The 24,587-nt window shown below is 41.2% G+C and overlaps 2 protein-coding genes and 1 pseudogene across 2 annotated transcripts; all 3 read left to right on the top strand.

Moving 5' to 3' along the window:
* The first annotated feature begins 5,462 nt into the window (after positions 1 to 5,462).
* Positions 5,463 to 6,398, top strand: LOC100770672 (vomeronasal type-1 receptor 94). Its single transcript, XM_027428835.1, has one exon. It carries the CDS (start codon positions 5,463 to 5,465, stop codon positions 6,396 to 6,398), a length of 936 nt encoding a protein of 311 aa, XP_027284636.1.
* A 9,842-nt stretch (positions 6,399 to 16,240) lies between these two features.
* Positions 16,241 to 19,760, top strand: LOC100770956 (vomeronasal type-1 receptor 94-like). The gene is made up of 2 exons (XM_027428837.2): positions 16,241 to 16,249; positions 18,828 to 19,760. Exon 2 carries the CDS (start codon positions 18,828 to 18,830, stop codon positions 19,758 to 19,760), a length of 933 nt encoding a protein of 310 aa, XP_027284638.1. The 5' UTR covers positions 16,241 to 16,249.
* Positions 19,761 to 23,220: 3,460 nt separating this feature from the next.
* LOC107978059 lies at positions 23,221 to 23,865 on the top strand (annotated as a pseudogene).
* The last annotated feature ends 722 nt before the right edge of the window (positions 23,866 to 24,587 follow it).

The raw sequence follows: 24,587 nt of genomic DNA, 5'->3' as shown, positions 1-24,587 counted from the left end.
TTCCCTAGTGCCAGAATTCTCTTTAAACCTATAATGGCTCCCTCTATTATGGTATCTCTTTTCTTGCTCTCCTCTATTTGTCTCCTGACTAGATCTTCCTGCTCCCTCATGTCCTCCTCTCCCCCCCTCTTTTCCCCTTCTTTTTCTTCTAACTCCCTCTCCCCCATGCTCCCAATTAGCTTAGGAGATCAGAGTAATTTTGATTTGCATTTCCCTGATGATTAAGAATGTTGAGCATTTCCTTAAGTGTCTTTTAGCCATTTGAGATCCTTCTGGTGAGAATTCTGTTTAGCTCTGTAGCCTATTTTTCAATTGGGTTATGTTTTATTTTGGTGTCTAGTTTCATGGGTTCTTTGTATATTTTGGAGATCAGCCCTTATCAGATGTGGGATTGGTGAAGATCTTTTCCCATTCTGTAGGCTGTCATTTTGTCTTAGTGACAGTGTCCTTTGCCTTACAGAAGCTTTTCAGTTTCAGGAGGTCCCATTTATTGATTGTTTCTTTCAGTGTCTGTGCTACTGGTGTTCTATTTAGGAAGTGGTCTCCTGTGCCAATGCATTCCAGGTTACTTCTCACTTTCTCTTTTGTCAGGTTCAATGTAGCTGGATTAATGTTGAGATCCTTGATTCACTTGCACTTGAGTTTTGTGCCTGGTGATAGAAATGGATCTATTTGCAATCTTCTACATGTTAACATCCAGTTTTGCCAGCATCATTTGTTAAAGAGGCTTCCCTTTTTCTATTGTGCTATTTTGGCTTCTTTGTCAAATCACGTGTTCATAGGTGTGTGGGTTGAGATCAGAGTCTTTTATTCAATTCCACTGATCCATGTGTCTGCCTTTATAAAAGTACGAAGCTGCTTTTATTACCATAGCACTATAGTAGAGTTTGATGTCAGGGATGGTGATGCCTCCAGAAGTTCCTTTGTTGTACAGGGTTGTTTTAGCTATTCTGGGTTTTTGTTTTTCCATACGAACTTGAGTACTGTTCTTTCGAGGTCTGTGAAGAATTGTGTTGGGGATTTTTCTGGGAATTGCATTGAATCTGTAGATTGCTTTTGGTAGGATTACCATTTTTATTTTGTTGATCCTACCTATCCAAAAGCATGGGAGATCTTCCCATTTTCTGATATCCTCTTCAATTTCTTTCTTTAGGGACTTAAAGTTCTTATCATATAGGCCTTTTACCTCTTTGGTTAGTGTTACTTCAAGATATTTGATATTTGTGGCTATTGTAAAGGGTGATATATCTATGATTTGCTACTCATCCCCTTTATCAATTGTATCTAGAAGGACTACTGATTTTTTGAGTTAATCTTGTATCCCACCACATTACTGAAGGTGTTTATCAGCTGTATAAGTTCCCAGGCAGAGATTTGGGATCACTTATGTAGACTGTCATATCATCTGTGAATAGTGACAGTTTGACTTCTTCCTTTCCAATTTGTATTCCCTTGATCTTCTTTTATTGTCTTATTGCTCTAGCTAAGACTTTGAGTACCATATTGAATAGATAGAGTTCCTGATTTTAGTGGAATCACTTTAAGTTTCTCTCCATTTAGTTTGATGTTTTCTGTTGCTTTGCTGTATATTGCCTTTATTATGTTTATGTATGTGCCTTGTATTCCTGATCTCTCCATGGCCTTTATCATAAAGGGGTATTGGATTTTATCAAAGACTTTTTCAGTATCTAATGACATGATCATGAGTTTTTTTTTCTTTCAGTTTTTTTTATATGGTGGATCAAATTGATGGATTTTCATATGTTGAACCATCCCTGCATCTCTGGGATGAAGACTACTTGGTCATGGTGATTGATTTTTTTTATGTGTTCTTGGATTCAGTTTGCCAGTATTTTATTGTTTATTTTTGTGTCAATGTTTATGAAGGATATTGGCCTGTTGTTCTCTTTCCTTGTTGCATCTTTGTGTGAACTGGGTAACAGTTTACTGTAACCTCACAAAAGAAGTTTGGTGATGTTCCTTCTGTTTCTATTGTGTGGAACAATTTGAGGAGTATAGGTATTAGCCCTTCTTTGAAGTTCTGATAGAATTCTGCACTGAAACCATCTAGCCCTGGGCTTTTTTGGGGGGTTGGGAGACTTTTGGTGACTGCTTGTATTTTCTTAGGGGTTATAGGTCTATTTAGTTTGTTTCTCTGGTCTTGATTTAATTTTAGTATGTGGTACTTATCTAGAAAATTGTCCATTTCTTTTAGATTTTTCCAATCTTGTGGAGTACAAGTTTTCAAAGTATGACCTGATGATTCTCTGGATTTTCTTAGTGTCTGTTGTTATGTCCCCCTTTTCATTTCTGATTTTGTTAATTTGGATATTTTCTGTTCTTTTTGTTAGTTTGGATAAGGGTTTGTCTATCTTGTTGATTTTCTCAAAGAGCCAACTCTTCAGCTTATTGATTCTTTCTACTGTTTTATTTGTTTCTACTTTATTGATTTCAGTCCTTAATTCGATTATTTCCTGTCATCTACTTCTCCTAGGTGAGTTTGCTTCTTTTTGTCCTAGAGCTTTCAGTTGTAAAGTTAATACACTAGTGTGGATTTCTCTAACTTCTACATGTAGGCATTTAGTGCTGTAACTTTCCTCTTATCGCACTTTCAAAGTGTTGCATAAGTTTGGGTATATTGTGCTGTCATTTTCATTGAATTTTAGGAAATCTTTAATTTCTTTTTTATTTCTTCCTTGACCCAGTGGTGATTCAGTTGAGCTTTTGGGCTTCCTGCAATTAGTGTTGTTGTTGAATTCTAACTTTAAATCATGGTGATCCAATAAGATACAGGAGGTTATTTAACTTTTTGGTTTTTTACATAAATTTTTATTTACATTAGAAGCAATCTTATTTTACATACCAATCCCAGTTCCTTCCCCCTCCCATCCTCCCATGTCCCCCACCAATCCCCCATCCACTCCCAGGTAGGGTAAGGCCCTCCATAGGGGATCATCAAAGTCTATCTGTCACATCATTCGGGGCAATGCCTAGATCCTTCCCCATGTATCTAGGCTGTGAGAATATCCCTCCATTGGGAATGGGCTCCCAAAGTTTTCTTTGTTGATGAGTATGTGGTCAGATTTAGAGCAGGTTCCATGGGGTGTTGAGAAGAAGGTGTATTCTTTTGTGTTTGTGTGGAATCTTCTACAGATGTCTGTTAAGCCCATTTGAGTCATAACATCTATTATGTCCCTTATTTCTCTGTTAATTTTCTGTCTGATAGACCTGTCCACCGGTAAGAGTGGTATGTCAAAGTCTCCCACTATTAGTGTATGGGTTTGATGTGCAATTTATGCTTTAGTACTGTTTCTTTTATGAATGTGGGTGCCCTTGTAGTTGGGACAGGTATATTCAGGATTGAGACTTCTTCTCTCTGGATTTTTCCTTGATTAATATGAAACATCATTTCTTTTGATTACCTTAAGTTTGAAGTCTATTTTGTTAGATATTAGAATAGCTACACCAGCTTGCTTCTTAGGTCCATTTGATTCGAAAGACTTTTCCCAACTCTTTACTCTAAGGATATGTCTGTCTTTGAGTTGAGGTAGGTTTCTTGTATGCAGAAGAAGGATGGATCCTTTTTCCATATCCATTCTGTTAGCCTAGGTATTTTTATAGATGAATTGAGTCCATTGATATTAAGGGATATCAATGACCAGTGATTGTTGATTACTGTTATTTTTTGGTGGTGTTGTGTATGTGTGTTTCCATTATTTAGGATTTGCTGGTGTGGAAGTATTTATTTTCTGTGCTTCTCTGGGAACCTCTAGACTCTTTGGGTTAGAGTTTTCCTCCTAGTGCTTTCTGTAGGGCTGAGTTTGAGAATAGGTATTGTTTAAATCTGGTTTTGTCACTGAAAGTTTTGCTGGGTATAGTAATATGGGTTGGCATACATAGTCTCTTAGAGTCTGCATAATGTCTGTCCAGGATCTTCTGGATTTGAGAGTCTCCATTGAGAAGTTGGGTGTTACTCTGATGGGTCTGCCTTTATATGTTACTTGAACTTTTTCCCTTGCTTGTCTTAATATTCTTTCTTTATTCTGTACAGTTTGTATTTTGATTATTGTGTGGCAACAGGACTTTTTTTGGTTCAATCTACTTGGTGTTCTGTAAGCTTCTTGTATCTTCATAGACATTTAGTTCTTTAGGTTGGGAAAGTTTTCTTTTATGATTTTGTTGAATATATTTTCTGTGCCTTTGAGATGGTATTCTTCTCCTTCTTCTATCCCTATTAGTCTTAGGTTTGGTCTTTCACAGTGTCCCAGATTTCCTGGACATTTTGTGTTATGACTTTGTTGGCTTTAATGTTTTCTTTGACTGATGAATCTACTTCCTCTATCATATCTTCAACGCCTGAGATTCTCTCTTCCATCTCTTGCATTCTGTTGGTTATGTATCTTGTAGTTCTCATTCATTTACTCAGATTTTCCATTTCCAGAATTCCCTCCATTTGTATTTTCTTTATTGCCTCCATTTCAATTTAAGTCTTGGACTTATTTTTTTTTGTTTCTTCTTGGTTTTCTTGGCTTATACTTTAAGGGTTTTATTTATTTATTTCAATTTTTGTTTATCTTTTCCTCAATTTCTTTAAGGGAATTCTTCATTTTTTCTTTAAGTGCATCCATCATCTTAATTAAGTTATTTTTAAGGTCATTTTCTTCTGCTTCTTCTGTGTTGGGATGTTCAGGTCTTCCTGATGTAGTACCACTAGATTCTGGTGTTGCCATATGTCTCATTAGATTGTTTAATGTATTCTTGTATTGACTCTTCTTTTCTTTGATACAGGCAATGTCTTTGCCTCTTGATCCAATCCTGTTAGTCCTTTCTCTCAGTCTCTGTGCAGTTGATATCTGTTTTCCAGGGAGCTGCCCTCAGTCCCTCTGTACAGTAGATGTCTGTGTCCAAGGGAGCCACTTAGGTCACAGGGGATGGGTGGGATTGTGGGTGGAGTGGGATTTGTAGGTTACAGGGTCCCATGGGGGAAGGCTGTTGGTGGAGTCTGTCTGAAGGAATCTTTCCTGCTTCCCTGCTAGTGTGGCTGAGATGGGTGGGGGAAAGACCTGGGGTTTTTCCTCAGGACCTAGGGCCTAGATGCTGTGTGGTCCAGATGGGAAGCTGGTCACTCACTCCTCAGTCCTCTCTGTACAGTAGATGTCTATGTCCTGGGTAGCTGCTGAGCTCAACAGGCGATGGGTGGGCTTAGGGGCAGAGAGGGATTTGTGGGTTACAAAGTCCCATGGGGGGGCTGTTGGTGGAGTCTGCCTGCAGGAGTCTTTCCTGCTGCCCTGCTAGTATGACTGAGATGGGTGGGGGAAGGGCCCGGGGTTTTGCCCCAGAACCGAGGGCCTAGAGACTGTGTGGTCCAGATGGAAAGCTGGCCACTCACCTCTCAGTTCTCTCTGTGCACTATCTCTTGCTTTTTCCCACAAGGTTTGCTCTGTGCTTCTTGACCTCATAAGATGAATCAGAACAGCAAGCTGTACACTAACGCTAACATTAGAAACATCTTCTTCTCTGAGATTATCATTGGGATCTCAGGCAACAGTGTCCTTCTCCTCTTCCATGTCCTCATGCTCAGTAGTGAGCACAAACCCAGACTCACTGACCTGCCCATTGGCTTCTTGGCTGTGATTCACCTACTGAAGCTTCTGGCTGTGAGCTTCATAGCTACAGATATATTCGTGTTTCACCAAGGATGGGATGATACTACTTGTAAATCTCTTATCTTCTTATACAGATTTTTGAGGGGCCTCTCTGCTTGTGCCACCTGCTTGCTGAGTGTCCTCCAGGCCATCACTCTCAGCCCCAGACATTCATGTTTAGCAAAATTCAAAAAGAATTTATCCCCATGTCACAACTTATGGTCCCTGTTTGGCTTTTGTTCTGTCTATTCATCCATTTCCAGTTACCTTTTCATCTCCATGGTTATCACCCCTAATGTGACCTCAGACCACCTACTGTATATTACTGAATCCTGCTCTCTTCTACAACTCAGTTTCACTGTGAAATACATAATGTCCACATTGTTCATCTTCAGGGAAGCATTCCTCATCGGTGTCATGGCCCTCTCCAGCATGTACATGCTGATTCTTCTGTGCAGGCACAAGAAGCAGGTCCAGCATCTTCACAGAACCAGCCTTTCTCCAAAAGCATCTCCAGAGCAAAGGGCCACGCGGACCATCCTGCTGCTCTTGAACTTCTTCGTGCTGATATCCATCCTGGACAGTCTTATGTCATTCTCAAGGCATATATTAAAAGATGATCCAATATTCTACTTGATCCAGATTCTTATAAGCCACAGCTATGCCACAGTCAGTCCCTTTGTGTTCATCAGCACTGAAAAGGATATAATTGGCCTTTTAAGGTCCATGTGTGAGAGGATAGTGACTATTTGATTACTCAGTGATGGGTAAGTGTCCTCTAGATGAGACTATATTAGCTATGAATCTCTATTAACATGTTGTATGGCCAAGATTTTCTTCAGGAGGATTCAGTTCACACCATGCTGTGTGGCTCAGTCATAGAAGACTAGTCCTGCCTCAGGGCTCCAGTATCATGCCTTCTAAGTGCAGGGTTTTCTATTGGGTCAAAACTCCACATTTATAGGCTGAGAAGATGGTCTGTGGGTAAGAAGACTTGCTATGCAAAAGCAACGATCAGAGTGCAATACCCTAGCTTACATGAAGAAGTGGGTTTTGGCCATGCATATATATCCACAGCAACAGGACAAAGAGATGGGATGATCCCTGGAATTCCAGATATAGCTAGTCAATAGGCTATATCTGGAATCAGTGAGAGACCTTATCTAGACAGATAAGACAGACAGCAAAAGAGAAGGACATCTGATGGGCTTTTCTTACTTCAACACCTGTGCAGGGACACAGACACATACACACAATGAACCCTCAAAGTCAAAGTTTAAATAGTGAATCAGATAGGAAAAATTACCCAGCTTTGATATCAACTAATGTCATGAAAAGTATGGTCTTGCAATACTATTCTTAATTGAAAAAATAAATTAAATGTAAGAATCTACTCAAGGTGTATTTTTATGTCAATGACAGTATCATGTGTCATCTTAAAAGAGCAATTTGGGGCAGTGTTACAAATGAAAAATACCACTCATGTCTATGAGCAGTGATGTCACTGTTGATGCTTAGATCCCATTACTTAGCCTTTATGGTCATTTAAAAATAGCTTAAGTCCTAGGCAATGCAAATAGGACATCTGGAGAAAGATTGTGACATGTCCTTTCTACCCTTTGAGCTAGTCAAAATGCTGATAATGGGCTATAAGCTAATCAAATTGAATGTTGTGAATGACATAACAGGAGAGAATATTTGCAGCTATGTAAAGAGAATACTGGAATTTTGGGGAGAAATAAAGAAACCATTAAACAGAAACCTATAAAAATATGAACATATTCAATTGTTGTGGCACAAGCTTTTAATGCCAGCACTTGTTTTGAGGGGCAGAGTCATGCAAAACTCTGTGAGTTCAAGGCTACCCCAGTGTATATAGAGAGATCTGGGACAGCCAGGGCTACATGGTAAGACCTTGTCTCAAAAAAAAAAATCAATCCCTCCTAGATTTCCAGTTCTTTCTAGAATAATGTTTCCATCTATAGTGTCTATTTAATAGTTGACACAAGACACACGTTGTTTAAAGCAGTCTGTTCAAATTATAAAGCCAGGAATAGTAATCACTCCATGTGAAATCATTGTACTTGTTTTCTTTTTTGAAATTTAGTCTCTCAGTCTAGCCAAGCCTAGCCTTGAACTTACAATCCTCCTGCCTCAACTGTGGAGTCATCACATTATTCAAACATCAGGAGTGCACCACCAGGTGACTGCAGGCTTCAGCTGCAGGTCACCTAGTCCTGTTTTGTCACAGGGCTCTTAATGCTTTAGGTAAATGTGTTTTAGCTCTGTGGGTGATGAAGCAAAATTGTGTGTAGCCTCAGAGCTTATTTCTGCCTCTGTCAATGAGGTCGATGCTGATCTTTCAGGCTCCTTATGGAGCAGAGCCAGCCTGGTCTCCACCCCAGCTAATTCCAACTGCCTGTGGTCACCTTGGCACTCCAGCTCTGCCTTGACTTTTACATTCCATCTAATTTCTGTTACAGTTCACTTTCAAATTTCCTCACGGCTAAAGTCCTGAGACTGGGAGTCTGGAAATATTGGGAAACAGAATCAACACTACCTAGAAAACAAGAGTTCCATGGGAAGACTGGTCCAGGAGAGGCTGCTTGTCACACTATAGAGGGAGAACCCTTAGGTAGAGAGGGAACTCATAGGAGACCCAGGAGGCCTACATCCCAGAAGGCATCATGGTGATGAAATTGGTCCAAATTAAGTCTAAGGAGTAAAGTGAGAAAAGTTAGGGTTGTCCATTTGACATAAACTTTCAGATCCCTCCTGCAGCAAGGGAGCTCAGATAAAGTTTGTGATCAGCTCTCCCCGGGTGGTTGTTATCCAGGACAGAGTAAGTACTGTGACAGGCAGGTATGGTGTTCCACTGGGGTGCCACATTTCCCAGCTCCAAGAGGGAACTTGTCATCTTCGACAGACACTAAAATTACAAACCACAGAGATGCATTAAAAGCCCCCCTCACCTAAGCCTGTGCAGATCTCCTCGGGCAGAGTCCTCCCCTGCCACATCCATCTGGGTAAGTGCTCTGCACCCAAGTGCAGAATCAGAAGGTGGTCAGGTCCAGGCAGGCCTTGGGAGGAGGAGCAGTAGGGCTCAGAGGTTTTGAGCATCTTCAGAGGGGGCACTGAGCTCTGACAGCCCCTGATCACTATGTGCTCAGAGGGACTTTCTTCTTAGGATATTCATTTCCTTAGTTTAAGGACTCTCAAAATTGATTTGTAATTCCCATCTATGCCTATGAACTAAGTAACTCACAATGAATTGCTGGAGAAGTTGTCAGGTTACAAACATTTTACTGATTTACCTATTCCTAAGACAAACTGTCAGAGAGAACTGAAAGGTCAGGAGTTCTGACTTTAATTAAATGTCTTCAGTCTTGAGTCTATCACTTTGGTACATGCAGCAGAACTATTTTGACCTAAGTTCTTCTGAGTTTATGTTACCAAAGCTTTAAAAATCTCTTTAAGAACCAAGGGCGAAGAGTCTGAACCACACCCCCACAGAGGGCAACTTACAGGATTGCAATGTGCCTGCCAGTGTTTGCCCATGGTCACTATTCAACCCCATTCAATTTCTGAAATCACAACTAGTGGTGTTGGTTCTTAGCCTCTGCCAGCCTGGTAGGAACTGTTGCTGACTGGCAACAATAGTGAGGTTGCCAGGACAATAATTATTAAATTACAGTGAACATGGTGGTAGGTGTCTTCCCTGACTCACTGAGACCCAGGAATAGAATGTCTTGGGAAAAGTGGTTCCATGTTTTATCTTTTCTCTACTTTCTTCCCATGCACTGCATATAATTTTTTTATAATGGAAAAACCTGAATCTCATTTTGTTTTGGGAAATTTTTGGACAACTGAACTCTATCCTGCCTTACTGTCTCTACTTGGTTTTCAACACCAAACCTCATCTTTTCATGAACTTATGCAAGAGGTGGACAGGTACTGACTCTCTTCTTTTGTCACTGAGGCAATGAACGTATTGGCAGCAGGTCACAGCCCTAGCAGCAATGCCCAGTCTCTCAGGAGGTGTCACTGGGTGGTGAGGGAAGCAGGCTGTGCCGCAGCACTGTGTGGTGTCCAGTGTTGGTGGCTCATGTCTGTGCCATGCTGCTCCTCTGGAGGCATCTTCTTTCTGGAGGTTGATTTAGAAACCCCAGGTGACATTCTTATTGCCAGTGTGAGCCCAGAGACACGGATTCAAAGGTTTCAGAATTTAAAAATACAGTTCTCACACAGTCTTTCAGAAACAGATGCTGTTCCTTAGCCCAAAGGCTCCTCATAATCGCCCATCACATTCCAACGGTTCATTTATTTCTAGCATTTCTGGAAACAGTGTTGGCATATGCTTGGTGATGGTTTTCCCTTCCCTGGTGTGCCAGCCATTTCTCCCTAATGTCTTCCTAGTTTTAAAGTTAGGATTTTGCCAAAGGCAAAATCACAGCCTGACTAAGTGATCTCATCCTCAAGCCACTTGCATGAAGAAGGATCAGTGCCACATACCAAACCTCTCTCTCTCTTTTGTGATCCTATGAATTGTTGGATGTCCATCGTTTGGGTAACTGTGGGATGACACAAAGTCTGAAGTCATGGCTTTGTTTCAGACAGAACAGGGAGTTTCAATTCCTCTGTCCTGAGCAACCACAGCCTTCACAGTCAGCTTTAACTGAGGAATTTTAGATTCCTCTTTGTCATTTCTGGCTCCATGCATGTTTTCTTTTCCTAATCCTCCAAACATCTTCCCTTCCTCCCCTCCAACATAGCCTCTATTCTTATATCTTTGGTTGTGAACCTAGCCTTTAACGACTGAGATATCCCTCCAGCCCCATAGCCTCAATTCTGTACATAGCATCTATTTCATGAATCTGGGACCTTTCCTGGCACTATGTACAGAATTTCATGTCTCTGGAAAGCAGCCTGTTTTGTTATGCTGTGTAAAATCAGTCACAGTGTATGATACAAGAGGCTATCCCAGGCTATCTCAGGCTACCCCAGGCTGTCACAGCTCACTCTCTCCTGCCCTCTGTTAGACGAGTGTCCCCTTAAATCATTCTGAGCATCTGAGAGTGTCAGTCTGCCTCCTAACCCATGCTCAGCTAGGAAGGTGTGAGCTGTTGAGGTTCAGCTGGAAGGGGACAGGCTAGAGGATTCCTTGTGGCTTGTCCTTGAGAAGGGGTCATACTTAGCAGAACATTTTCTCTAAGAAATGATACATCTGCCTAGAATCTATGTACCGTACTGATTCTTACTGTTTAAAGTTGCGATAAATTTTTATGGTGCATGTAATTTGCAGGTAGGGGGATGACTTCAGAAATGTCGCCTCTGTCTCTCCTGGCAAGATGGTGTTTGTGATGACAAGCAGTCATGTCAATTTTCTCTTTTGCTAATATGGAATTCCACTTCCAGAAAATAAGGTTTTCCAGTGGCTTCAAAGCAGGGATTTTTGAGAATATCCCTGAGGATTCATGACACCTACCTGCACCCATGTGGCTTTCCTAAGTGCTTTCGGATTGCAGGGCTGTTGTTTCTGAAGTGATGCTGAAAACAACCCAGCCCATGCCCTGCTCTGCAGAGCTGACAGCGCACTGCCTGGGCAGTCTGACAATAAGATTGTTCATGAACATCAAGTTCCCTTTCTTCTCTGGCTAGTTCAGTGGAATTAAGGGGAAAATGCACATTTCCAGAAACAACATGACAAAAAACATTCTAGAACTCTTTTGCTTCTTAATTAGCCAGTACTAATGTGCATGTGATACAGACAGGTGTGTGTTTTCTTCCATGAAATAAGTGTCTAAAACACACACTTGCCCCTCAGTGCACACAGATCACAAAATGGCATTCACAGTGTGTGCTCCTGATGACATCTGTCCCATAAAACTTGGAGACAATGGAGTCCTATTACTCTCTCCTTTGTTTCCCTGGGTTCTCATGGCACAGCTCAAATGCTTGAGTTCTTCAAAGTTGAGGAGACTGCCATTTTACCTAATCACTGGAAAATGTAACTGTGTGCTTCTCTTCCACCCCTCCCTCCTTACTGTATTCTGTTCTTCTGACTGGGATAACAAACCCATAAACTTTATAAAGAACTTTATAATTCAATGGTAGCAATTAAGCACCACTTATTTAATCAACACTCTGCTGCTATCTGGAATACATTATAAAGTATAGTGTATAAATACATTAACCCTTTCTAACAATGCTATAGAATTTTTATTTCAGAAAATCTTTGTGAAATGTTTTCACCAACTATCTGCCTCAGGCCTAAATCCTTAAACTGTACCCTGTACTTGTGAATTTTATCCGCTTTGCCTTTCCTTATTATCTACCATAATAGGTATTGGTCTAAATACGTATAAAACAATTTTACCCTACACGTTCAGTGATAAATTTTTACTGTGTAACAGGAATGTGTTTTCAACATTACATGCCCCACATGCATGGTGTCTGTACATGCTAGTTTTATTCAACTTGGCACAAGTTAGAATAATTGTAGAAGAAAGAACCTCAATTGAGAAAATGCCCCTACCAGGCTAGCCTGTGGGCAAGCTCCTGGTACATTTTCTTGATTGATGATGATTTGATATGGGAGGGCCTAGCTCACTATGGACAATCCCACCCCTGGGCTGGTGGTCCTGGGTGCTATAAAAAAGCAGGTTGATCAAGGTATAAAGAACAAGATGGTAAACAACACTACTCTATGGCCTCTCCATCAGTTTCTGCCTCTAGGTTCCTGTCTTGAGTTCTCTCCCCAACTTCTCTGGATAATGACCTACAAGCTGTATGGCGAAATGATCCCTCTCCATACCAACTTACTTTTTGTTATGGTATTTATCACAGCAACAGAAATCCTAACAAAGACAGAAATTGGTAATAGGTCATGATGTATTCCTTTGATAGGCATGACCATCTGTTTTTGTGGAAGGACTTTGAAACTTTTGGCTGCAAAACCCATAGATTGTTGATATCTTTGTGGGTTATTCTGTGTGATCCTAGAATATAATGGTGAGAGCATGAATGGTATAGAGGATGGAGATGACACAAGTAGTCCCAGAGGGAAGTTTAAGAGTCCCTTAAATATTCTATGAGGGTCATTCGTATTTTGAATTAAGAACCACTAAAGCAAAACCTTCACCTTGCTGCAACAATTAAAATCTGCTGCCAAGTGTTTTTCTCACATGGACACTGTGGTCCAGATACTGCTGAGGCTGCATCTCACACTGGCAGCCAAAGTTGTTAGTGTGAGAGTCTCTTAGGTGGTATTGGTTTTGAAATCATGAAGGGATCATAGAGTGAAGTTGTGGCTTGGCACCATGTGACAGGGTTAGAGTCCCTGCAGAGAGCCAAGGAGAGGCTACAGATGTTAAGATTCAGCACAATTGCAGTGCAGATCCAAGCAATTTGGAGATGCCAGTATAACGGGACAACAACCAAGGACAGCAGCTGCTGTGGAATGAAGCCAGTTTGAGCCTAGAAGACAGCTGTGTGTGCTAGGGGCAGCTTTCCAAGCACGGTGGAGGAGCCCAGAAGACCATTAGTGAGTCCCAGAAGCCTGACCTGAGATTTACAATATTGGACTTTGTTGAACTTGATTGTCACTGTGTCCTGGTACTTCCCTTATCAAAAACTTTAGAAGGCCATCTTCTAAAATTTTTACTCAGAGTTCAAAAAAGGGAGTTACAAATAAGTGAAGGAACTAAAATCTGAGAGAAAAAGTAATTGACTCACACACAATTACTCCTCTGCTTGGTCTCTATTCTTCTTTTGCTCTTTCTCGCTTGCTGTTATCTGTTTCTCTTTTACTCTGTTTCTTTGTCTCTGTTTTCTGTTTCTGTCTCTGTCTCTCCCCAGTTCTTGGGGATACAGGTATATATACAGTTGCAATATTATTTCTTTTTGCAATACAATATGAGGCTTGAGTTTCTCAGGGTCAGCAAGGCAGATAAGATTTACACACAGAGCAATAAACTAAAACTGTGAAGAGAAGCTTTTTAGCATCAATTGTTTAGGACTATAGGTCAAAGAGAGGGTCTAAGTTTAATTTGCACAAGAAACAAAACCTGGTGCCTTCTAGTGTTCTAGCCTCAGTGGTAGCAAAGGCCTTCAGGAAAGTTATTTTTCCCTGAGGATGAGCAAATGGGCTGATTGCATTTGTCTTTATCTTCTCACCGGGAAGCAGTGAGCCTTTGAGCTAAAATCTTGAGTTAATACTTTAGGAGGTTTGAGAATCTTTTAGTGCAGGGTTAGTTTATGTTACTGCTTCTCTATCTGCCAGTGAGGTAAAAAACCAGGGCATGCTTATTTTTTTTCTATCCATCTAGGCAGCTGTGGATTAACAACATTGGGTATGTAGTGATTCTATGTCCTTGGATACTTGGGATGTCTTAGACAGAATGCTTTTGCCTGGGCCCTAAACACTGACCAAATGTCTGTCAATAAAGGTAATTGCAAGAAGGCAGATCTCTGCAATTACAATGGAGAGGGGAACAAGGACCTCATAACGGGAAACAGGTCTCACACATAGCTAAGGGATGTAATCAGTAAACTAGGATGTTAATGGTGAACAGTTTTTACACATAGCTAGGGAGTGTAATCAGTAAACTCTGAATGCATGGGGGAATTTGTTCCTAGTATCGTCAGATAGTGCTAAACAGTGGGAAGTAAATTCCAAGCTGGTGGCAGAAAGAAATAAGCTATAGGAAGAACCTACAGCAAGAAACAGCCAATTCATTCACGAGATTATAATGCCAAGTATAACTTTTGTACTGGTTAATTCATCAGGAGAATTCTTAGTTCTTCTGAGTTATCTCATGATACAATGGCTGTATAATTACTGTGTGATCTTGAGGCTTGTAGCATTCCCTTTTGGGATACAAAATACTTATTGATTTATTTATTTAGATATTAAATATTTTTTATTTTATATATAAATTTTATTTAAACTAGAAACAATCTTATTTTATATATCAATCCCAGTTCCCTCTCCTTCCCATCCTCCCATGCCCCCCACCACCCTTCCCATCCCTTCCCCCATCCACTCCCCAGGGAGGTCGAGCCCTTCCATGAGGGATCAACAGAATCTGTCATTTCATTTGGGGCAGGGCCTAGGCCCTCTCCTGTGTGTCTAGGCTGAGAGAGTATCCCTCTGTGTGGAATGGGCTCCCAAAGTCCGTTCATGCACTAGGGATACATCCTGGTTCCACTGCCAGAGGCCCCATAGACTGCCCAGTGCTCCAGGCTGACACCCATGTTAGGGGTCTGGTTTGTTCCTATGTTGGTTCCCCAGCTGTCAGACTGGGGTCCATGAGTTCCTATTTGCTCAAGTCAGGTGTTTCTGGGGGTTTCCATCATGGTCTTGATCCCTTTGTTCATCACTCTTCCCTCTCTGAAACTGGATTCCAGGAGTTCAGTTCAGTGCTTAGCTGTGGATCTCTGCTTCTGCTTCCCTCAGCTAATGGATGAAGGCTCTAGGATGGCATTTAAGGTAGTCATCATTCTCATTATAGGGGAAGGGAATTTAAGGTAGCCTCTCCACTATTGCTTAGGTTCCTAGTTGGGGTCATCCTTGTGGATCTCTGTACAATTCCCTAGTGCCAGATTTCTCTCTAAACCTATAGTGGCTCACTCTATTGATGTGTCTCTTTTCTTACTCCTCTACTGCTCTCCCCACTCAATCTTTCTGATCCCTCATGTTCTCCCCCTCCTCCTCCTCTCCCCTTCTTTTTTTCCTCCATCCCTCCCTCTCCCCCATGCTCCCCATTTTTTCAGGGGCTCTTGTCCCTTTCTGCTTCACTGGGGACCATGTATGTTTCTCTTAGGGTCCTCCTTGTTTCCTAGCTTCTCTGGAGGTGTGGATTGTAGGCTGGTAATCCTTTTCTCTGTATCTAATATTCTAATATGAGTGAGCATATGTTTGTCTTTCTGTGACTGGGTTACCTCACTTAGGATGGTTTCTTCTAGTCCCACCCATTTGCCTGCAAATTTCAAGATTCCATTTTTTCCTGCTGAGTAGTACTCCATTGTGTAAATGTACCACATTTTCTATATCCATTCTTCGGTTGAGGGGCATCTAGGTTACTTCCAGGTTGTGACTATTATAAATAATGCTTCTATCAGCATAGTTGAACAGATGTCCTTGTTGTATGAATGTGCATCCTTTGGGTATATGCCTAAGAGTGGAATTGCTGGATCTTGAAGTAGACTGGTTCCTATTTTCTAGAGAAACTGCCATACTGGTTTCCAAAGTGGCTGTACAAATTTGCACTCCCACCAGCAATGGAGAAGCTTTCCATTTTCTCCACATCCTCTCTAGTATAAACTGTCATTGGTGTTTTTGATTTTAGCCATTATGACACGTATAAGATGATATCTCAGAGTTGTTTTGAGTTGCATTTCCCTGATGGTAAGGATGTTGAACAATTTCTTAGTGTCTTTCAGCCATTTTAGATTCCTCTATTGAGAACTCTCTGTTTAGTTCTGTACCCCACTTTTTAATTGAATTATTTGGTGTTTTAGTGACTAGCCTCTTGAGTTCTTTGTATATTTTGGAAATCAGCCATCTGTCTGATGTGGGGTTGGTGAAGATCTTTTCCCATTCTGTGGGCTGTCATTTTATCTTGTTGACTGTGTCCCTTGCCTTACAGAAGCTTCTCAGTTTTAGGAGGTCCCCTTTGTTGATTGTTTCTCTCAGTGTCTGTGCTACTGGTGTTATGTTCAGGAAGTGGTCTCCTGTGCCAATTCATTCAAGGGTACCTCCCACTTTCTCTTCTAAGAGGTTCAGTGTGGCTGGATTTATGTTGAGGTCTTTGATCCATTTGGACTCAAGTTTAGTGCGTGGTGATAGGTATGGATCTATCTGCAATCTTCTACATGTCATATCCAGTTATGCCAGCACCATTTGTTGAAGATGCTTTCTTTTTCCCATTGTATAGTTTTAGCTTTTTTGTCAAAGATCAGGTGTTCATAGGTGTGTGAGTTAATATCAGGGTCTTCAATTAGATTCCATTGGTCTATCTGTCTATTTTTGTGCCAATACCAAGCTGTTTTCATTATTATAGCTCTATAATATAGCTTGAAGTCAGGGATGGTGACACCTCCAGAAGTTCCTTTATTGTACAGTGTTGTTTTGGCTATCCTGTTTTTTTTGTTATCTCTTCAGATCATATAAATCTTTCATCTTTTACAAAAATATTTAAATTAATTTTTTTATTCTACAGGAGCCCACAGGTAAGAGACTTCAAACTTTTAATGAGATATGTGTATTTTAAAGGGATTTTGAAGTTCTAGAAAGAGGATGGGTATTTTTTATAGCAACTCTGAAACTGTTAGAGAGACTTTGACATTTTAGAGACTGGACTATTTTGGAGAGGCTATGGATGTTTTAGGGAGAGTTAACTTTTAAAGAGTGGAACTTTTAAATTTTGGAGTCTTTTCAATATTTTGAAGTTGATACCAGTAATAATACCTTGAGAACACCAGGAGAGGAAAGGTTATAGTGTAACAGTGGTGTGTTTGTGTGTCAAGCTGATAAGGGGTCAACTATGCTGACATTTTTTTTTGTCAAGTTGACACAAGTTAGAGCCATTTGGGAAGGGGGAAACTCAACTGAGAAAATACACCCACCAGACTGGCCTGTGGGCAAGCTTGTGGTGTGTTTTCTTGGTTGATGATCGGTGTGAGAGGGCCCAACTCACTGTGGGCATGGGTCCTGGATTGGTAGCCTGGGTGCTTAAGAATACAGCCAGAGAAAACCATGAGGCACAAGCCAGTAAGCAGTCTTCCATGGCCTGCACATCAGTTTCGGCCTCCTGGTACTTGCCTTAAGTTCCTTCCCCAGCTTTCCTGGATAATGGACTACCAGTTGCAACATGAAATAAAGGCTTTCCTCTCAAACTTGCTTTTGGATATGGTATTTTAGTTAGTCAGCGTCTAATCAAATAAACTGCAACAATTCAAAAACATTCATACCACATTTCTTAATAAGAATTTGGAGTTGGCATATCTGGAATCTGGAGAAGTATCACAGCTCACGTAAGCAGAGAAGGAATCTTAGACTCCTATGAAGCCCATCTATCAAGACTGAGTTGGACTGTGTTTAGTTAGTCCCATAAAAAGGGATAGGATAGCCCCGAGTCTGTAATAATTGTAGGTCTAATTACCCCAACTTCACATGCTGAGGAGAAGAACATGGAATATGCTCCTGCTGACCTTATATTTTGCTTCTCCCATGGAGGCAGCTCTGGAATGAGATTAGAAACAGGGAAGATGCAGTTGCAGAGCAGCACTCAAAGCTAAATTGTCCATCAGAGTCTCACCCCAATTTTTCTACTCTTTGTGATTATCGTTTATCTTCTGTTTCAGGCAGGGGCAGAGCTGACCAGCCACTGTGAGCTGCCTTAACTCTCCCAGCACATAAGCATGCGGCACTGCGTCAGAAAACCAGCAGCCGGAACGCTGACAGACCAGCGTGTGCTGGAACACTGTCATGTTTTGTGTATATAAAGCATGTCCTTACATACCTAGTGTCTCCCTGGCACAGGAACGTGACTGTCCATATGTTCCAGAGGAGGTGGCTGAAACTCAGCCTCAGAGATTGCTAAAGGTCACACTTGGAGGAATCAGAGATCACGGGTGGAATGTGGTGAAATGTCTGGATTCATAGTTCACAATTCCCAACATTTGCCGTAGAACTATATTAAGAAATTTAGTTTTACAATAAATAAAGACAGCCCTGAGTAGAATAAGTGCTTGCCTGATCCATGGGCCCTCTGTCATTGGGAAGGGCTGGTTTCTCCTTTTACACAACCATCCTCATTCAAACTCATCCTAAATAGTCCAACTGTCTATAATGTACCTGGCAAGCAAGACGTTGTGAATGAAAACCAAGTAAGATGCTGCTCCCACTGGATGGATGTGGTTTTTAATGTTGAAGGAGATTACACACTGATGCAGCCACCATGGGACATAGTGACTGTAAGGTTTAGGACACGCAATAGCATGAGGATGGTCTGTGGAGTGTGAAGGGGAACTGAGATCTTCAGTGGGATAAGTGTGTGGGGGGTCTGTGTGTTTCCCCGAGGCAGCAGAGCTGTCTGGGAGTGGCTCATGGGGCTGTGCTCATGATGGATAAGTCATCGTTCTACTTCTCTACTCAGCCACTGTTTGCTCCCATGTAAGATGCATAAGAACGGCAGACCCTACACCAATTCCCATTTAACGAACATATTTTTCTCTGAAGCTGGCATTGGAATCTTAGCCAACAGCATCCTTCTTCTCTTTCACATCCTCAAGTTCATTTGTGGGCACAGGCCCAAACCCACTGACCTGCCCATTGGTCTCTTGGCCCTAATCCACCTACTTATGCTACTGACTTCGACAGTCACAGCTACCGACATTTTTATTTCTCGGAGGGGCTGGGATGACATCACATGTAAATTCCTTATCTACTTGTACAGAATTTTTAGGGGTCTCTCCCTGTGTACCACTAGCCTATTGAGTGCCCTCCAGGCTATCATCCTCAGTCCCAGAAGCTCCTGTTTAGCAAAGTTCAAGCATAAGTCCCCCTATCACATCTTACATGCCCTTCTGCTCCTGAATGTCTTCTATATGTTGATTAGCAGTCACCTCTTAGTATCTATTGTTGCCACACCCAACCTGACCGTATATAACTTTATGTATGTTACTCAGTCCTGCTCTATTCTACCTATGAGTTTCCTCATGCAAAGTACATTTACCACACTGCTGGCCCTCAGGGAACACTTTCTTATTAGTCTCATGGTCCTCTCCAGCGGGTACATGCTCATTCTCCTGTGCAGGCACAAGAAGCAGTCTCAACATCTTCACAGCACCAGCCTTTCTCCAAAAGCACCTCCGGAGCAAAGGGCCACCCGGTCCATCCTGCTGCTTGTGGGCTTCTTTGTGCTGATGTCCATCCTGGACAGCATTATCTCCTGCTTAAGAACTATGTTCCTGAATGATCCAACATCTTACTATATCCAACTCTTTGTGGTCCATATCTATGCCACAGTCAGTCCTTTTGTATTTATGAGCACTGAAAACCATATCGGTAACTTGTTGAGGTCCACATGTGAGAGGGTGGTAAATGTTTGAATATTCATTGATGGACAAGTTCCTTTAAGAAGAGCCAATGTGCTGGCATTAGAGCTGCCAACCATGGCATAATGTCTATGTGCTTTGGTATATATAAAAATATGAGGTTGTATTTTTTTCTCTTAAAATTATTTACTTTAACCCATGTGGTGGAAAACATGTAACAGAGAATTAAACCACATGCCCTTTGAGATATGGTAATATATATCTTATGTTATATATAAGTATATGATATATAACTCATTGTTATATATACATATATATAAATTTATATATACATGACAATGAGTCTTTAAGGGAGTCCTGTAAGGCCGCTCTTACACATCCTGGCCTGCGATAGCCCACACTACTTTTAAGCATGTGAATACTTCTAACACTTTTCAATATTTCAACTTCCTCTGCTATATCTATTTTTACAAATTAAATAAGAAAATATTTCTTGTCAACATAGTCATATGATTCAAAAGAAAAGGAATTACACACATAACTTTCAAAAGAGAACTATGTGCAAGGAACCACACAGTGACTTGTACAGCAATGCTAACAATAGCAGGATTTAAAATTCACAGAGATAGAAACAACTGTCTAGAATACATATGACCAAAACACAGTCTCTGCATGGTGTGGGACATTGTTCAATCTTGAAGTTTGAGGCAATTCCAACACAAGGTGCTGTGATTTAGAGCCCTGAAAAACAAAAAATAGCCACACCATACCCATCAGTTCTTGAGTTCAAGACTCCACCCAACATCTCTTGTGAAACCCAATTCCTCCTCCCTCTTGTCTGTACTATAAATGGTTTGTGGTAATTCTGTTGCATGGACAAACATTTCTGCTTATTAGGCAGTTAAGCAAGATCTATTAAGGAAGCTTAATAAGCCAATCAAATATGCGTCACTCAAGATTGCTATGCAGGGGGGACACAGGAACACAGGGGACTCAGCTTTTGGACCACTGTCCCACGGGCCTATTGTTTCCATATGATAAACGCTTCCTAGCTTCAGCTTGGGTGTCTCATCCCTTGGTTGTTTTCTGCAGCAATGGAACATAGACAAACCATGAAGTTGTTACAAAAAGTGAGATAACTCAGTGAGAGAAAAACAAGTATAATGTGGATTGACTGAAAGAGGGTGGAACACACAGTAGTTAAACTCAGAGAGACAAACACAATGCCATTTTTGGAGGTTCAAGAAAGCACATACAGGGGCTGGAGAGATGGCTCAGAGGTTAAGAGCACTGGCTGCTCTTCCAGAGGTCTTGAGTTCAATTCCCAGCAACCACAACCATCTGTAATGAGATCCGGTGCCCTCTTCTGGCGTGTAGGCATTCATGTAGCACTGCATTATAATAAATAAATAATTCTTTTTTTTAAAAAAAGAAAGCACACATGGAGATTTTTTTCTTGATGGACAGAATTTCAATTCAGGGGAAACAAATGCTGCAGATATGTGCAGTTATGGGACACAACGTATGCTCACTAGCACTCAGTCGTGCGGCCAGAGCGTTCAAATGGCATCTTTGTGTTGTGTGCGTCTTCATAATAAGAAAGACATATTATCTTCATACACTTATCCCAGAATTCTCTCTAGTTCCCCTGAAGTTCATTTGGTAAAGGTTTCACTGCAGAACAAGGACCTGAGTTCAGATATCCACACAATATCAGACAACGGCATCTTCCATCCCAGAGTTCTTTTGGGTAGAAGGGAGGGGAATTCACAGAGTCTCCACTACAGTTAAGACTGGTCCATACCATGGAGATGACAAGAGACCCAGCCTTAAACCAAGTGGAAAGTCTGGACCATTATAACAGGTTGAATTCTGACCTCTACATATCATGAAACATAGGTGTCTATATTAACAGACATGAAACACACACACACACACACACACACACACACACACACACACACACACACACACACAAAGATTAAGTAAAAAATGACAAGAATCTAAATATATCAGAATGTCATTGTTCTATAATAAAATGTTGTGACAAATGTGTCCCAAACATTCATTTGAAGACTGTTCTCTGCTTGTCCAATTCTTGCTCTTAGTCTCTCCTGGGAAAGCTAAGCCCCTTTTTGGCCAGCACCATGTGTGCTCAACTCTGGCAATCGGCCACATAGGCAGCTCCAGTGTTGTGAACTCCTGGGTGAAGTTTCCTGTGAATGCAAAACTCCAAATGTAAAGAGCAAATCAGAGACATGAAAATCTTTGATATTAGCCAATGCCATAAAGCCATGGGCTTGAAATATGCTTTGACATTAAATACCAAATCTTGTCACACGTGTGTTTCACATAGGTGACAGTACTGTGTGTCACTCAGCATTTTAAAAGACCAATTCACAGAAATGTGACAATGCTAAATTCATACTCCACACCTGGAAAAGTCACTGTTTTTACTTGTACATCACCGGTTTTTAGAATTTTTACTGAAGGAAATAACTCAAACACTGGGTGCTGGGAGGAGACAATTTGGTGAAAGATTTGGTTACATGTACTTTCTCCATGTTTAATCAGTCATGTTGCCTGACAACACATTACATGTCAACAAAATGAATTGGTATTTAATAGCTATAAATACCAAAACGACAAGAGTGATGCTGGGGGCAAGGGAATGAAGAGAATCCAAGGCCCAGTGACCTCAGTCTAACTAGCATTGGTCAGGACACACATGCCTCCACTGACCTGCAAAGGATATTGGGAAATGTAGTTTTTATGCTCAGCCAAAAGCCAGAGAGCTTCTGTATCATTCCAGCAACTGATATTTCTCACCATAGCTTTGTCTGCAGTGATAACAGTCACATGTACTCTCTCACACATATCTCTTACAGTGCCTACCATGGACCAGGCACACAGCTTCCTGCAGAGTGTCTCCTGGTGAGAGACACAAAGTCAGATCCCCAACACACAAGTAAAGGTAGGACATGTATGCACATGCTTGTAATCCAAACACCAAAAGGGGAGCCTCACTGCCCTTCCAGTCTAGTTGAAACAATGACTCTTAGGTTCAGTGACTCCTAGGCAATTGCTCTCATCCTTCCTAATGCTGCTACTCTTTCATAGAGTTCCTCATGGTGACCCCCCACTATGCTGTCCTCCCATTGTCTGGAAGGACCCTATCCAGGAGCATGGGGAATCTTCAATTCAATTCCATTGATCCACATGTCTGTTATTATGCCAATAGCAAGCTGTTTTCATTACTATAGCTCTATAGTAGAGCTTGAAGTCAGGGATGGTAATGCCTCTGGGAGTTCCTTTATTGTATAGGATTGTTTTGGCTATTCTGGTTTTTTGTTTGTTTGTTTGTTTGTTTGTTTTTTTCTAGCTGGGAGGCTAGTCCTCACCTCCTGGTCTGATTAGTGCAGTTGCTGTCTGTGTCTCAGGGAGCCACTGAGGTCATTGCTGCAGACATTTTATGCTTTGGAGAAGATGGGGTGACACCTTATGCAAACTTACTATGTTTTTGCAGGGATTTTAGGGGCCCCCTCTCTCTGTGTGCTTCTAGCCTGCTCAGCATCCTCCAGGCCATCACCCTCAGTTCCAGAACCTCCTGTCTAGCAAAGTTCAAACATAAATCTGTACACCATGTTTTAGGTTGTCTCCTTTTCCTCAGTGTCTCTCTGCATCCATTAGCAGTCACCTCACATCCTACGTGACTGTGACCTCTAATTTGACGCTACATACCTCACTGAATCTTGCTCTCTCGAACCCATGAGTTACTCCGTCAGGCATACATTTTATATATTATTAACTGTCAGAGATGTCATCTTTGTAGGTCTCTTGGCCCTCTCCAGTGGGTACATGGTGACTTTCCTATGCAGACATAAGAAGCATTCCCAGCTTCTCCACAGCACCAGCCTTTCCCTCAAACCATCCCCAGAACAAAGAGCCACAGAGACCATTCTGTGCCTCATGAGTTTCTTTGTTGAGACGTCCACCTTGTTGAGATGTCCTCCTCGGACAGCATCATCATCTACTTAAGAAGGTGATATTTTTGTATTGTGTCCATATTCTCACAAACCATAGCTATGCCACAGTCAGTCCTTTTTTGGTTCTCAGTATTGAAAACCGTATAATTAACATTTTCAAATCCATGTTTTGAAAGCATCATATTACTCACAGATAGCTTTGTTCCCTTAAGATGTGCCAGTGCACTGACACCAGAGCTATGGATTCTAGTGTAGTGTGTTGGAGCTTCATTTAAATGAAAATGCAGTGATGCATTTTTTTGTTGTTAAACCTATTTATTACCAAATGTGTGGATGATATTCATAAAAGAATAACCACATGCCACATACATTAGTGTTTTATACTTCTCTTTGTTTCTTTTGGGGAGACATAAAGTGGCCTAGATTATCCACAGCAATTTAAAATATGTGACAACTTGTGATTGTCTTCAATCGTTCAGTTCCCTCAGTTTTTCTGTTTTTCCAAACTATGAATGCAAACACTTATTATTATAATTATCAAATGACCAGAAATTCTCATAATAAAAATGTGTTCAGTTACCTTCACCCAGATGCAAAGAATATTCTTGTGAAAAAAACTCTTGAAGTGGCAAAATGTGATTTTACAAGTTTTAAAGCATGGAAGACTTATCCCAAACAATGATTATTTTCTAACAGTCCAAGTCTTAGCTTCAGTTTCTTAGAGCAAGCAGAGAAGTTCATCCTAGAGCTTCCAGAGGCACTATTGCCTGCTGCTCAGCCTTTGAGAGATCTTCAGCCCAGGCACCCTTGGCTACAGTGAGTTATAATAACCTGTTTCAGAAAACAAAATTTAACTGAAAAGGCTCTCAGCCTCCCCTTAGCTCCAGTGCTGTGA

This window comes from Cricetulus griseus, chromosome 8 (genome assembly GCF_003668045.3).
Source record: "Cricetulus griseus strain 17A/GY chromosome 8, alternate assembly CriGri-PICRH-1.0, whole genome shotgun sequence".
Taxonomy (NCBI): Eukaryota; Metazoa; Chordata; class Mammalia; order Rodentia; family Cricetidae; genus Cricetulus; species Cricetulus griseus.
This window is presented reverse-complemented; position numbering and strand designations above follow the sequence as displayed.